The sequence below is a fragment of the Trachypithecus francoisi genome, unplaced genomic scaffold, assembly GCF_009764315.1.
Source record: "Trachypithecus francoisi isolate TF-2019V2 unplaced genomic scaffold, Tfra_2.0 Lachesis_group15, whole genome shotgun sequence".
NCBI classification, from domain to species: Eukaryota; Metazoa; Chordata; class Mammalia; order Primates; family Cercopithecidae; genus Trachypithecus; species Trachypithecus francoisi.
In genome coordinates, this window is record NW_022681460.1 from 85,137,295 (window position 1) to 85,153,525 (window position 16,231).

General features: G+C 37.9%; 1 protein-coding gene across 1 annotated transcript in view; it reads right to left on the reverse strand.

Moving 5' to 3' along the window:
- Window positions 1–16,231, reverse strand: part of ENPP1 (ectonucleotide pyrophosphatase/phosphodiesterase 1) — an 82,925-nt gene that overhangs the window by 35,844 nt on the left and 30,850 nt on the right. The window contains exons 2-6 of the mRNA XM_033235441.1: window positions 8,667–8,739; window positions 6,330–6,446; window positions 5,170–5,295; window positions 4,210–4,270; window positions 596–693 (exon numbers count right to left, since the gene is read on the reverse strand). Of these exons, the coding sequence (XP_033091332.1) occupies window positions 596–693; window positions 4,210–4,270; window positions 5,170–5,295; window positions 6,330–6,446; window positions 8,667–8,739 (475 nt within the window). The remainder of the gene's footprint in view (window positions 1–595; window positions 694–4,209; window positions 4,271–5,169; window positions 5,296–6,329; window positions 6,447–8,666; window positions 8,740–16,231) is intronic.

Consider the following 16,231-nt stretch of genomic DNA (forward strand, 5'->3'; position numbering starts at 1 on the left):
CTCATGCCTATAATCCCAGCACTTTGGGAGGCCAAGGTGGGTGGATTGCTTGAGCCCAGGAGTTCGAGACCAGCCTGGGAAACATGGCAAAACCCCATCTCTACTAAAAATACAAAAATTAGCCAGGCGTGGTGTCATGCGCTTGTAATCCCAGCTACTTGGGAGGCTGTGGCATGAGAATCGCTTGAACCTGGGAGGCAGAGGTTGCAGTGAGCCAAGATCGCGCCACTGCACTCCAGCCTGGGTGACAAAGTGAGACTCAGTCTCAAAAATAATAATAATAATATTTGTAAAATAAATAAACAAGGGACTTTTTCACAAGGAATTCAAAATTCTGAGAAAGAATAAATACATACAAAAATGGCCAAAGGTTAAAATTCTAAGATAACCATATTAACTTATTTTTTTTGAAGGACAGCTTCAGAGTAATCACACTATTAAAGGTAAGTTCCTTATCACCAGGTTCAACTACTTTGCCATAGAAAAGTTTAGTGAAACAATTAGGTTCTGCCAGTACTTTTCCAAGAAAGACTGCCTGCCTAGTCGATCGCACTGAAATCGTGATATTCCAGCAGTAAATTCCGAAGTTACTCACTTAGTTTGCTAATAACAGGAAGAAGTCCACCCCAAGTGTGTAAATATTCTGCCCTGAATCCATCCAAAGAAAATAAGAGGGTAGGAGGCGTTTCAAACCTGGGTAATGAAAAAGAAAAAAACTGTTTCAAGAAGCAAAGACAAGACACACCCAGTGAAGATGTGCTACCTTCTAGGCACAGGTCCAGTGAAGATTTGCCACTAAGGTCTGTGTGATCTTAAGAAAACTAACTAACAAAGTCAGCAAGCATACTTATAAAGTATATTTTACATGCATTTATATTTATATACATGCTCTATCATTTCATAATACATATATCATCAAATAGTATATATTAAGCATTCATATCATTTTGAGCCACCATACAGAAACATCATTCATGGTTCCTGCTGTTCGAAAAGCTAAACCAATTGCTACTGAAATATAATATTGTTTTCCCAATTTGCAGGAAAATAAACAATAAAAAAACCACCACGCAATATTTCTGTAAATATTTTTCCTAAACCACCACTTTCTGATATGGACTCTAATATACTAAATAGTACTTCATATAGTATATACATTACACACTATTTTATTATTTTATTTTTATTTTATTTTTGAGACAGGGTCTCACTCTGTTGCTCAGGCTGCAGTGCAGTGGCACTATCACAGCTCACTGCAGCCTTAACCTCCTGGGCTCAAGTGATCCTCCTGCCTCACCCTCCTGAGTTGCTGGGACTACAAACACATACCACCACGCCTGGTTAATATTTTTATTTTTATTTTTTTGTAGAGACGAGTTCTCACTGTGTTGCCCAGCCTGGTCTCAAATTCCTAGGCTCAAGGAAGCTTCCCTGCTCGGCCTCCCAAAGTGTTAGGATCACAGGTATGAGCCATCCACCAAGCCTATATATACTGTATTTAGTTTTTAGGCTTACTATATTTAAAAGATATAAATACTTAATACAAAGGTTTGAAAGATACTATATTTAAATATATAAACAACAAAGAAATGATTCCAAAGCTGGGAATGATCAATGAGGTTTCAACAACACATACATACATATACAAAGAGTTAACATGTAGTGTGGACATTCCAAAGAGGAGGCCAAAAACCACAGAGGATGCTAATATACTTGACAAATGAGAATAGCTATGGACGGTGGCTATGTGGCTACCCCCAAACGGCCATGGCTCAGACATCTTGCAGCATCTAGTGATACATGGTAGGTGGTAGGGAACTTGTATAATGTTGGGAACAGGCCCCCCAAAATCTGGCCATAAACTGGCCCCAAAACTGACCATAAACAAAATCTCTGCAGCACTGTGACATGTTCATGATGGCCGTCACATCCTCGTTGGAAGGTTGTGGGTTTACCGGAATGAGGGCAAGGAACACCTGGCCCACCCCAGGCAGAAAACCCGCTTAAAGGCATTCTTAAGCCACAAACAATAGCATGAGCGATCTGTGCCTTAAGGACATGCTCCTGCTGCAGTTAACTAGCCCAACCTATTCCTTTAATTCGGCCCATCCCTTCCTTTGTTTCCTATAAGGGATACCTTTAGTTAATTTAATATCTATAGAAACAATGCTAATGATTGGCTTGCTATTAATAAATATGTGGGTAAATCTCTGTTCAGGGCTCTCAGCTCTGAATGCTGTGAGACCCGATTTCCCACTTCACACCTCAGTATTTCTATGTGTGTGTCTTTAATTCCTCTAGCGCCGCTGGGTTAGGGTCTCCCCAGCCAAGCTGCTCTTGGCAGTTTAACACTGGATAACTGTGAGAAGACTTCCCACTGAAAGTTTACTCAGTAAATTTAAATTTGACAGCAAATATCTTACCTTGCCTTTTCAACTCTGCCTCCTCCCATCTTATCCTCACACACAAACACAAAAGCAACCCGACAAGGAGAAAATTTTTATACAATTTTCACTAGCTACTATCTGTAACGTAGCTCCACTGAGAGATTCCGCAGAACCAGTGTATATAATCTTAATGGTCCAAATAAAACTATATAAAATTAGTTTTATTCAATCAACAGAAATCATAAAAGCAGGTTAGTGGGCCATTAGGTAAACACACTGGTAAATTATCCAGTGTAGTAATAAGTGGCCTAAGTTATGATCTTCTTGTAAAGAAAGGGTTATGTTTTCCACAAAAAGATTCAATATTACAATTGAAAAATTATAAGCAATATTTAGAAGAAAAAGAAAGATTCGAAATTCACTAAGTCTAACATTTAAAAGACAGTTTAGGGTACATGAAAAGTTTTCCTTAAAAAAGGCTCTTCTGTTGAAATCATTTGGTTGAGGTTTAGTTTTGGCTGCTGTTGCTGCTGCTTATTTAAATCAAAAGTACTCTTCCTTCCAAAAGAAAAAAAGAAGACATATAACAAAAATTATATACATGAACAAAATGAACTAAAATACAGCTTAAAAATTTTAACAGTCTGAGAAAACTATCATTTTAAAGAGGTAAAAATACATTTCTGAAGATGAATAATTCAAATGGATGAGATGGTAGACCTCAAATGGAACAAAGATAAATACACCTAACACCTTTATAAAATCTTCACCCTTTAAATTCCACTCTTTTCAATGGTGTCATATATAGAAGACCCTGTACAAAATATTTGAAGGACCAAAAATAATATGAATTATTTTTTTAAAATGTATCATCTCTCACAAACAGCTTGTTTATCCCAAAAATGTATAAATGGACCAAAATACAAAAAAAAAAAAAAAAGAACTTAAATTTTCTACAAGTTTAGCAGCTCTCAAAACTCCAAATGAAAGTAAAGATCCTTCCTTCTTGAAAAGGAAGGCCAGGCGCGGTGGCTCAAGCCTGTAATCCTAGCACTTTGGGAGGCCGAGACGGGCGGATCACGAGGTCAGGAGATGGAGACCATCCTGGCGAACACGGTGAAACCCCATCTCTACAAAAAAAAAAAAATACAAAAAGCTAGCTGGGCAAGGTGGCGGGCGCCTGTAGTCCCCTTCTGCTCGGGAGGCTGAGGCAGAAGAATGGCATGAACCCCGGAGGCGGAGTTTGCAGTGAGCCCAGATCGCGCCACTGCACTCCAGCCTGGGCGACAGAGCGCGAGACTCTGTCTCAAAAAAAAAAAAAAAAAAAAAAGAAAAGGAAAATGCAAATATTTCTATCTAGCATTCTTCAATACTAAAGACTAAATATTCATGACCTCTCTTTTTTCTATAAACTTCCAGAATAGGGATAACTCCATAATAATTTCTGTTCCACCATTGCCAAACACAAGATCTGGCTAAAAATACAGGCTGGGCATCCCAAATCTGAAAATCTGACATCTCAAATGCTTCAAAATCCATAACTTTTGAGCACTGACATGATGCTGAAAGGAAATGCTCACTGGAGCATTTGGGATTTTCAGATTTGAGATGCTCAAACTGGTAAAACGCAAATATTCCAAAATCCGAAAAAATCCAAAATCCAAAACAATTCTCATACCAAACATTTTGGATAAAGGATACTCAACCTGTGATATTTAATAAATCAGTGATTTTATTATTTTTATCATCTTAATTTGGAAAGAAAAAAATGATGCTGTACTTCTAAAAAAGAAAAAATTAATACCTCAGAATATAATCTTACCCTGCTGGGCACTGTGGCTCATTAATGCTCTCACATGGTTCTTCTACCCAACTTTTCTCACCTAAAATATTTTCAAGAAAATAAAATGAATTCAACACACTTAACAGTAATAATTGTGATGCTTGTGAGACACATTAGGACAGACTCTAAAAACAAAGTATGTGAACAGATAGATAACACAGGACATGACTCTGGAGGTGTATAATCAATAAAGATAATTATTCTGTTTCAAAATAAGAGTTAGTTGATATCAGGAATTAAAAATGGATGCATAATTGTAAGACTAAAACATACTACTGTATTTGTGAGAACTTGAAGGTATCTTTTCCATTTTCAAATTCTTAATATTTTCAGTCAAAATTTACAACCCTCTCCTTCTATCCACTCATCAAAATCCTTGGTATTTTGGTGTCTTAGTTCTCTCCCATATAGAGTCAGGTTCTGTTAAGAAATTTGAAAAAATAATAATACCTGGACAAGACATCATAATAGTATCACCTTATAAAATGCCCTCGAATCTTTCTAAACAATTTCACATCGACGCTCTCAATGCACAGCAGACAGTGTTCCCATCTACTAGGAGGGAAGCCGGGACATAAAAGCCAGCCAGGACTGTAAGAAGGATCTTTCCACAAATACAGCATTAAGTATGCTGCTATTATCAAAATAACATGAGACAGTGGTGGCAGGAGAATCCATGGTTATAGATAAAATATGATTGGCCATGTGTACATAATAATAATCATTAAGCTGGGTGATGGGTACAATGTTCATTACATACTTTCTCTCCTCATGTGTATGTTTAAAAGTTTCTTTAATAAAAAGTTTTAAAATTATTTTTTTCAGCTAATACAGTTGGCCAATAGCCATGACTCCTAGTATAAAAGATAACACCTATGTAAATGTCAGCTAAGATGCTGGAAGACGCCAGGCTGCTGCAGAGCCCAACGAGCACCTGACCTTGACACACAGAACTGTAGTTGATGCAGCAGTCGCCCTGGTCCTTGCAGTCATCTGAACAGGCACAGAGGCTTCTGGTCAACCTTTTTTCACCACACCTGAATTTGTTGCAAGTCCATATATGTTCTAGAAACAAACATCAGCAAAATGTGTTTTATGTCTCAAATTCAACATGTCCAAAGTGAACACAGAATTGCTGTCTTCCTGAGTGTGATCCATGAGCAACAATGAACAATTTCACAGCTCTTAGTCACTCACAGAATCTGCCACTACCATGGCCACTCCAAACTAAGGGGGGTAAAATATGTAGGAACCAATTATTATTATTTCACTAAAACTCCAGAATTTTGTCATTTTCAAATTTAGACGCGCCTTACCACTATGCAATTCATATGCAGACTTGGCTTCTCCTACCTGCTAAAATTTACTGTAAGTCTGACTTTCAGGCCAAGGTGAGAGGATTGCTTGAGGCCAGGAGTTTGAGATCAACCTGGGCAATGTAGTGAGACCTCATCTCTACAAAAATTTTAAAAATCAGTTGGGCACAATGGTGTGAGCCTGTAGCTCCAGCTACTTGGGAGGCTGAGGCAGGAGGATCTCTTGAGCCCAGGAGTTCAAGGTTGCAATGAGCCATGATTGAGCAACTGCTCTCCAGCCTGGGTGACAGAACAAGTCCCTGTCTTTAAAAAATAAAAACTAATGAAAAATAGATAAATCTCTTTCATTTAAATATTATTCCATGTCATACGCAGAGAAGTCCAAATCTAACTAAGAAAATTTTCATATTCTGATAGTTTTATTTTTTAAAATATAGGTGGACATATAAGACCTCTTGCTGTCAGAGAACCATAATGAAAATATTCCTATATTTCCAGCAGGCTTTTAGAATTTGAATGCAAATTAGATTACAAAGGTTTTCAGCATACATTAAAAATAGGCAAAGTTCTGCTATCCATAAAATGTTTAACAAAGAATTCTGTAAATTTGTTTCTCTTAACGAACTGCTGAAAGAAAATATAAAAGCTAATGTCAAAATGTGTGTGTATGGTAAATAAAAAAAATTCAAATGAATTAGGTAAATCACATACCTGAAAGACACAGAACTTTCCTTGATCTTTTCCTAATGACCATAACTCCATTTTTTCCCTGCACATCCTTACCTGGTTCTATACACGTCTCCTGGTAATCTAAACAGCAGTTTCCAAGCTCAACACAGGCAGCATCACAGCGACAGTTCCCAAATGTTCTCTCAAAACAGCGACCTTTGCAACTTTTAACTGAAAACATTGAACAGTAAGTCAGACGTTTCTAATCATTATATAATTCAAAGAAAACATCAACTAATACAACCAAGTCAGGTGTATACTAGGTTCAAATACCACTTTAGAAAATACAGATGGAGTAATAAAGTGACCCAAAAATCTTTTCACAAATACACACAAAAAGTGACACAAACAGAAAGTAACCTTAGGTACCTGGTTTGTGATTTTTATATCCTGATGTAGGAAAGAAAGGGAACTTTATTATTATTATTATTACAAACCTTACTGGGTCTGATAAGACTTAAATACCTATGGTATGATAAAATAAAAGTCAGAATAAAGGCTTGTTCTGAATATTTCATGCTATGAAAAAGTTGGATTAAGCAGGCATGAGGTTCCCTAAAATTTCAAAATATGGGAAAAAAAATTTTTTTAGACGTGATTATGAATATTTTAGAAAGGAAAAGATTACCTAGCCTGCCTCACTCTCAATCCTGGTGTAAAGAAGTAGTGGGTTTGTTCAGAACATGCTCCCTGGCATAGATCTTCCTCCCGACCTGAAACACCCATCTCACCTTTAGATCCAGCCTGGCTCCCTCCAAAAAGCTTTCCTAACTCCCCAGCTAGGCCTGATTTCCATTTTTTTAAGCTCATATAAAACCTTGTCCTTCCCCTCAATTACTTAATTCCACTTGTAACTAGGTTATTTGATTAATATCCCAGTTAGACAGCAAACCAAGACCACATCTGGCTTTTGCCCAGCATACTGTATCTCTAAAACCCAGCCAGGTGCATGCCATGTAGTTGAGATTGGCACATTTTTGCTAAATGAATAAATGGTAGACATGGGAGGAAAGTACTTTTCATGACAAACAACAATTTAACTGTTGAAGCTCATTACTAGATGCCTTGAATAAGCCAGGTTTCAGTGGAGAACTACAAAATTAGGACAATCAGAAAAAGAAGAAAAAAAGGAACACATGGAAAATAATGGACATCCAACAACAACAACAACAAAATAATCTTAGTTCTTGACTTTAATGGTGTTCTGACCCAAAGAGACACTGGCATGGAATTTAACTCTCATTTGATACTGGGAAATCAGTCAATTTTAAGAAGATGAAGTAACAATAATAATTTCTAGTGTCAGAAATACGAACTTTCCTAACCTGGAGTGGGGGTCGGGGAAGTCTGTTAGAATAATGGCTATTACTTGGAGCTCATTAATATATACCTAATAATTTTTTAAAATACGATGCATACTATGTCGGGCTTGGATTAAACTTGCTATTTTTCCATTTGTATGTGTCAACTCAAGAGTGAATCACTTCCTGCTAAAAAATGACATAGGTAAACAATAAAGTCTGTAACTGTTTACTTCAGTTAAACTTAGATACATGTGTTCTGAATAGTTTACTGAATACATAAAATGACTACCTTTCAACAGTACATGATAGCTTAATAATCACTAAAAATTTTTTAAATAATTAATATTACAATCACAGAAAAGCCAAACAGAAGAACCTGTTCAATTTTCAAAGCTGAATTCTCTAGGATGATCATCAATGATTTTATTGCGAGGGGACGGGGGGGAACTACCTCAAAGACAAAATAATAACCACTACAATTTACTGTGATCCAGTTTAATTATTTATTGTAATCTCATCAATGCTGGATAGATTTCTGCAATTGATGGAAAGAAAAAAATATATCTAGAAGTTCAAAAAATATCACTATGGCTTTGAAACAGCCAATGTCTGCAATTTTGGAACCTTAAGAGCACGTACTGATAAGTTTCTGGTTGCCCAGGGATGGTAACCGTCACCTAGTAGCCTACAGGGTTGCTTCAGCAACTAACTCCTTAGGGGAAAAGAGCAGTAAAGAATGCCCTCCGAGTCCCTGGAGGAAGTCAAGGAGCGTGAGCTCCAGGACAACTGCATCAGAACCCCCGGCCGTGTCTGCTTATTGGTTCTTAATTTTTTATTATTTGAAGATGTTTGTTTGTTTATTGGTCATAGCCCTTCCTCCTTGTTTGGGGATAAAGTTTGGTAAGTTTTGTAAGTAGAATTTTATATGGCTAATATAATAGAAGAGTTTCAAGAAGAAGGCTCAAACCAGTGTTGACTTGACAATATCTATGGAGTACTCATAGAAACAGGAGATGTTTACCTCAATCACATTCCCAGTAAGGCTGTGCACATACACACACACACACACACACACACGACTAATTACCTTCTTTGGCACAGCTTGGTTTCAACCCAAATATACAACCAAGTATTGTTGTTAACACACATACTGACAATACCTGTAGGGAGAAAAGAGAAAAAGATATGGTTTCTTTTTTAAAAAATATTTTATTATTTTATATTTTTAGAGATAGTGTCTTACTCTGTTACCCAGGCTAGGGTACAGTGGCAAGATCATAGTTCACTGTAACCTCGAAATCCTGGCATCAAGGGATCCTCCTGCCTCAGACTCCCAAAGTGCTGGTATTATAGGCAAGAGCCACTATGCCTAGCCTTATACAGTTTCAAAATCCTTTTATTTCTCCAAATGTTTTATTGCTTTAAATGTTTCTAAATTTGCTGGTGCTGTTCTTTTTTCCAGCCTGGGGCTAGTCACATAGATGTGTTCACTTTTTGAAAATTCCAGCTATACACATGTGATTCGTATACATTTCTGTAAGTATTTTGTACTTCGATAAGAAGTTTACTCAAATGTCAACCAACCATTCTATACCATCCTATGTTAATGTAATTAGAAACTCTTCCAGTTAGTATAAATGAATCAGTCATAAAAATTACAATTATTAAGGAAAAGAGAGAGAAAACTCTATTTAGAGTCTGGATTACCTATGTATTCATCCATTAAAGGCAATATATGGAATATTATATGCCTCCTTTAACAGTTCTACACAAACCCAAACCTAACATCCTCACATGCACTGTGGCACCTTGTGGGAACAAGCCCTGAAGAGGGTCAACTGACAACCTCCCGGATCAAGTGTTACCACAAACTAGTTGTGTGATTTCAGGCAGGTTACTGAAGTTTTCTACATACCAATTTATTCATTTATACAATTTAAGGGTTGGACTACGTGATCTCTAAACATCTTTCCAGTGCTAACGCTTCGCCACTTTCCCATTCTCCACTCTTCTGGTCTTTGACATTTTAAAATAAGTGGGCATACCCTACAACCCCTAAGAATCATGACGGAACTTCTATGAGTTAGAAGACAAAGGAGCGGAATAACCCACAAAACAATCCTCAATTTTTTTTAGTGGGACAAAGTTTCCTCAAAACCTCCCTGGAATGTCAGATTATAGGGAACCTCAATAAAATATTAATTGAGTACTAATGATGTGCAAAGACTGTTATACACAGAAGGAAAAAATAAGAGATAGCTCAAGGAATTTCTATTTGGGTAGGAGAAGTTAAAAACAGCACATCAATGGCCCATATTTGGTAGGCCCTACAAACCTCCTGCAAAGTTCTACAGTTGTTTAAAGAAGGAGAAAGGTTGGGGTGGTTGGGAAGAGGGATATCAGAAAGAGTTTCCTAGAGCAAGCTTTTGGCATGGCTCTGAATGGGGGGAAATGATGGCATGATGTTGCCAGGCAGAACTGGAAGAAGGGAAGAAAGGACAGAACACAGCAAACTTCTAGGAGAAAGGGCAGCATAAAGAAGGGTTCCAGGAAGGCAGGCACATGGAAGGTGGTAGATGAATAATGAGCAGCCTATCTTAGCTGGAACCAAGAAAATGCAAAGGGGAATGGACGATGGATGGAGGTATGGAAAGATGGTGTAGTATTTCCGGAAAGCTAAGGTGAAGAGATAATAGAGACAGGAAGAATGGGTGAATAGGACCAAGTGGATGGTGGGTGGAGGCTTTTATGAATTCATTCCTTCAGATGAAGAATATCGAGTACCGACTATGTACTGGATATTCAGTAATAAAACAGACATGACTTCTGCTCTCAACGTGTCTACTGTCAAGTGACCACAAAGACTTAAGAGGAAGTGAATGGTAAGGAAAGTGAGGCAGCAGGTTAACTCACTTCAAAATAAAATAGATAAAAGCAAGGAAGAGTTTTTGCAAAGAGAGCAAAAGGTTAGCCTTCTTTAAGGACACAAAAACGTATGTTTGTGTGTGTGTGTGTGTGTGTGTGTGTGTATTCATTAAAATAAGGAGGTATCAGAGGAAGAGCTTGAATAAATAAGTTAACAAGGGCAAATAAGCAGAACAAGGTATCAGAAGAGAATAGTAATGGATTCTCCTAAACCTCTGATGGTGGTATAAACTGACACGACTGTATGGAAAGATAATCTCTAAAAATATCTATCAAAAACATCAAAAACGGCCAGGCGCAGTGGCTCACGCCTATAATCCCAGCACTTTGAGAGGCTGAGGTGGGGGGATCACTTGAGGCCAGGAGTTTGAGACCTGCCTGGTCAACACGGTGAAACCCCATCTCTACAAAAAATACAAAAAAATTAGCCCAGCATGGTGGTGCACGCCTATAATCCCCGCTGCTTGGGGTTGCTGAGGAAGGAGAATCACTTGAACCTGGGAGGCGGAGGTTGCAGTGAGCACAGATCGTGCCACTGCACTCCAGCCTGGGTGACAGAGCAAGATGCTCAAAAATAACAACAACAACAACAACAAAAAAAAAAAACCCAAAACAAGACAACAAAAACTACTGTTTTACTGTCAATTATAAATGTATAAGAAAATAAAACATAGTAAAACATCTATATTTAGTGTATTATAATTTAAAACATGAAGAATCAGTCAGGCGCGGTGGCTTATGCCTGTAATCCCAGCACTCTTGGAGGCCAAGGCAGGTAGATCACGAAGTCAGGAGTTAAAGACCAGCCTGGCAAAGATGGTGAAACCCCGTCTCTACTAAAAATACAACAATTTGTCAGTCGCAGTGGTAGGCTCCTGTAATCCCAGCTACTTGGGAGGCTGAGGCAGGAGAATCACTTGAACTCGCAGAGGCAGAGGTTGCAGTGAGCCATGATCCCGCCTGGGTGACAGAGTGAGACTCTGCCTTAAAAACAAAACCAAAACAAAAAAAAAAACATGAAGAATTGAAACTGTATTTATCTGTAAACTTATCTAGAATAGTCTAAACAGTACTTACCTTCTTCTCATCTATCACATAACTCACAATACAGAGTAAGAATATTTTCTATGCCTTGGAGAATTATCGTATTCCATATTCCTTTCTAAGTTTAGATCAGTTTCCACTGTTTTCACATAACCTTTGCACCTACAACACTATGAAATGTCTCCAAGAGGAAGTTTTGTACCAATGTCACTTCCTCTGGGATATCTTCATTCTTTTTCTCACAACCACTCCCCTCATTCGTTTCAAAAAATTCAGTTTCACTAGACTCCTCTGGCTTCATATCTGGAGTCTGTCACACCTGGCAGTGTTACCATTCCCATGGTTAGCTGTTTCTTCCATAACTCCATTTACTTTGGCTTCAGTTTCACTTCCAGCATTATTCCCTCTTTTCTTTTCTTTACTTTACTTTCATTCTTTATCAGTCCATTCACTTTTTCAATTATCCATTTTTTGAAAATGTCATATAGGTTTACCTCTGAGAGGCAAAGCAACAACACAACTACATGCTTTGCTGTCTGCGCATGAACTGACTAAAAGATGCGTATGGGCTAATCACTGACAAACTTTGAAAGAAATGATGCAATTGGTTACTGACCATAATTTGCACTTGCTATTTGCACAGCGATTTGTGGATTGATGAGCTAGCAGCAAAGTTTGTACTTTATGCAATTACTCACAGTTAATATATCTTGGTAAATGAAATTTGAACTACATTGTTGGGAGCTGGTTTTATTTAATTAAACTATAGTAACTGAAAGAGTGCATGCAGAGAATCATGCAAAGCTAGTGCTAACTGTACTCTCACAAATGGCCAAAATAGTTGTTCAAGGGTGTTTATTTCAAAACTGTATTTATAAAGCAAACAAAAAAACTAGGAACAATCTAAGCTCATTTTAAGGAAGATATCTTTAAAAAGATAAACATTTTAAGTTTAAGAAACACACACAAGAAAAAACCCACCACATACACACACAAAACAAACTAAAGTATAGCAACAGGAGCTAGAAACAGCTGATGATGTACCCCTTCAATCTTCTTGGTCAAGTAAGAAGCATCTGGGTGGGAGTGTGGAAGGAATAGACAGGGCTTAGGGCATCCCATGTGAAAGATGGCAATAAACCAGTGGGGACAATGAAGACTAAGTCAACGAGGAAAGAGTAAAAAGACCCTCAAGCTCTGGGAGCCCAGCTTAATCTGAAATCACGGAATATAACAAACTTGAATGGCCTGAAATTCTAGAAGTAGAAGTGGGAAAATGGGGGGAAGAAAAGATGATATGCCCTGGAAGAGGGAAAGGTGGCGAAAACAGAATACAAAAGGGGATAAGAGAATTAAGGCATGGGTGGAAAGGCTGAAAGGGGCAGGACCAATTGGATATGGGTATTGAGTAGGAGAACTAGATGCAGAGGAAAACTACTACGGAAAGACTAGGTGGTAAGCAAGCATTTAAATGGTAATCATTGGTTTAAAATACACATGGTTTATATACAGCCCTTTATCCTTTGGTTAAGTAGCTGAAGACACATGCTGACTTTTAAAAATCCCCTCTTCATTGTTACAAAGAAGTTCCTGATTTATCTTTTGTAAGATTAAAGATAGCATAGAACTGAAACAAAAGTATGACGATAGAAACGATCATTTCTCATTTACAGTCACATCCATAAAAGAGGAAATTCAGAATATTTACTACTCTGTTGCAAAACACCTAATCAGAATGATTTTTAGTAGGAAATTCCCCTTCAACAGTTTTCAGAGCTGTGAAATCTAATTTAGTTTGAATTTTCTCGTCAAAGTAGTTGAATTCATCAATGTCATAATCTACCATCCATTTTAATCTCCATAACAATTTAGATATTTTTCAAATTTTAATCCTTTCTAAGAAGCCATAGAAAAACATCTTATCTTAGAAAACAAGAAACTGGGAGACAGAAAGTAAAAGCAAAGATTTTGGAATATTTGGAGTTTCCTGCTTCTTTAGTTAACTAAATCACTAGTTCTTAGACATTTAGTGAGTCAAAAGAAATACTCAAAAAAAATTTTGTTTTCCTCACCGATTTCCTCAAATACAATGGCATTAATATCATGTGTATTATTCTTTCTGTATCGGGCATTCATTGAAATATGAGTGTCCACAGTGTGCAGTCCCTGTACTAAAGACCAGAGATACAAAGAAAACAACTCCTACCCTTACAGAGAAACAAAGAAGTTGGGCGCGGGGAGCATTAAAATAAATGATTGCAATGGACTTCGGTTGAAACATGTAAAAAATGCTAGCATACTAACAACACAGTGGAGAACAGAAAAGAAGAAAAGGGTTTCAAAAGGCTTTACAAAAAGAGATTTGGAGAAAAAGGGACCTTTCCCTCTATCAGTAAACAAAGGTTTGAGTATCTGCAAGATGCAATGTATTTAGATTCTGTGGGGAAATACCAAAAAAAAAAAAAAATTAATCTGTAGTGAAGTCCTAATGTCAGCGTTTATAAATCTAATAAAGGCAACAACAACTCTGGAATGATGCCATAGGCTCATGATTATGACATAGTTAGAAACAACCTAAGAAATGACATAGTGGTGACCATATATGCATGGTGCTTCATGCAAAACCACAGAGGTAGGGAAGACAGCACCAGCCTGGGAAGGAGAAAATAACAATAACAATCATGGCTGTCACTTCTCTAGTAATTCCTACGTGCCGGGCACTTTTCTAAGAGTTTTATATTAAATCATTTAATACCCACTATAACATCACAAGATAGATTATGATTAACACAGTTTAAGGAAGGTGAGCTACGGAGGTTAGTAACTTGCCAAGGACAGGGGGTTAATAAGCATCCATGGCAAGATTTGAACATAGGCAGGCAGAGTGTAAAGGAAGCAGGTAGGAGTGGGAACGGAAGTGGCTGGAGGGAAAAGGGAGGGAACAAAAGGGTCCTGAGGCAGCCTGGGGGCGATCAGTGGAGTGTGTTCAGGCACTCAAATATGAAAGTGACAGGACTGGATTTACATATCCCAGAACAATCCCGTTGGATCATTGTGGAAGGCTATGTTATGAGTCCAGTGGGAAATAAGGCCTAGGACTTGCCAACCCCTCTTCACCCAGAAGATGCTAGCACCGTGTTTCTCTAGGTCTTTCCTCACCCCTAGTTACTGCAGCTCTTACCAGGCTCCATAAGATTTGTCTGTCTCTGACTAGACTGTGAGTTCCCGAGAGGCATGGATTTATTTACTCAATCCTGTGTTTTCCATGTCTAGCACGGTGCCTTGCACAAAGTAAACATTCAACAAATAATCGTTAAGCTTGAACATCAGCAAGCTGTGATTTCATTAAACATAATTGGGGAGAAACCTTAAATCCCCTAATTTTCTTCATCTAAGCTGACAAAGTCAGTTTATTAAGTGACATTGTGTCTGCTTTACATAAAGGATACCTACAACAAATATACAAACAAAATTTTTTTTAGGAAATGGTAGATTGCTGGATGTGGTATTCCAATGTGACAGATGGTATGAAAAGGCCATTTGAAATGAATTAGCTGACTACATTGCCTATCAGTCCTCTGACCTTTGACCAAAATTGCGTGCTTTCTGAAAAAGAACTGTGAGGATTCAGACCAGCATGGTGCTGGGAGTCTTCAAGGGATTTCATTTGCTGGAGGATGGGGATTCAATTCTATTGAGTAAATCCAGTGCCAAGAAACTTCTACTAGAGATTCAAAGGGAGACTCAAAGACAATACATTCCTGAAGAACTTTTGAGCATTACAAAAGCTCAAAGCAGAGGTTAGAATCTTCTAAAAAAGATTGTTCATGCATGCTTGGTCTCTTATGCACTCAGTATCATTTTAGTTACGCTAGACTTATCTGAAGAAGATCCTCCAAATTGCAGTGAAACTTGATGTGAAGCCACTTACAACATAACTAGTCACATGAAAATCAGGAAAAGAGACATCCAGCACTGAACAAGCACATCACATAGGGACAAATCTCACAATCTCTCAGTGAAACACTAAAACTGAAGAAATTGACATCTGTCTGGTAGAAAGAACTTCAAGTTCAAAATGACTTTGGTTCAAATCCCACCTTTCGATTCATGTATTCAGCATTGAACAAATATTTCTTGAGACCCTACTGTATCTCAAGCACTGACCTAGTGCGAGAGACACCCTTGTGCACAAAAGAACTACAGAGGTCTCAGGCGGCTTGCATTCTTCTGACTTCTAGACAACCAGCAGCTGTGAAAGTAGGGAATGTTTCAAATCCTCACTAAGCCTCATTTTTAAATCTATGAAGTGGTGATAATACCCACCTCACAAAGTTGGCAGGAGCCTTTGGCAGAATGTACCAAACATGCCTAGATTGGTGACGGGGGCACAGGGGTACTGAATAAATGGTGGTTCCTACTAGAAATATCCAATCACTGAAAGGACTGGGCCCACTACAGATTCTTCCAAAGGGATAGTACAACTTTACCAAGGTTTGTCAACTGTAGGACAGCCTAGTTCCTATTTTCTTAAATGCCATAAACCAGTGCATTAACATTTTTCCTCTTTTTGTTTTAGTTCTACAGTAATCTGTTTTCAACAGTAGCTGAAGACCATGCAGGAGAAAGGAATCTGAGAAGAAATACAACATATTATTTTGCAGGAAATGATAGTACTAGACA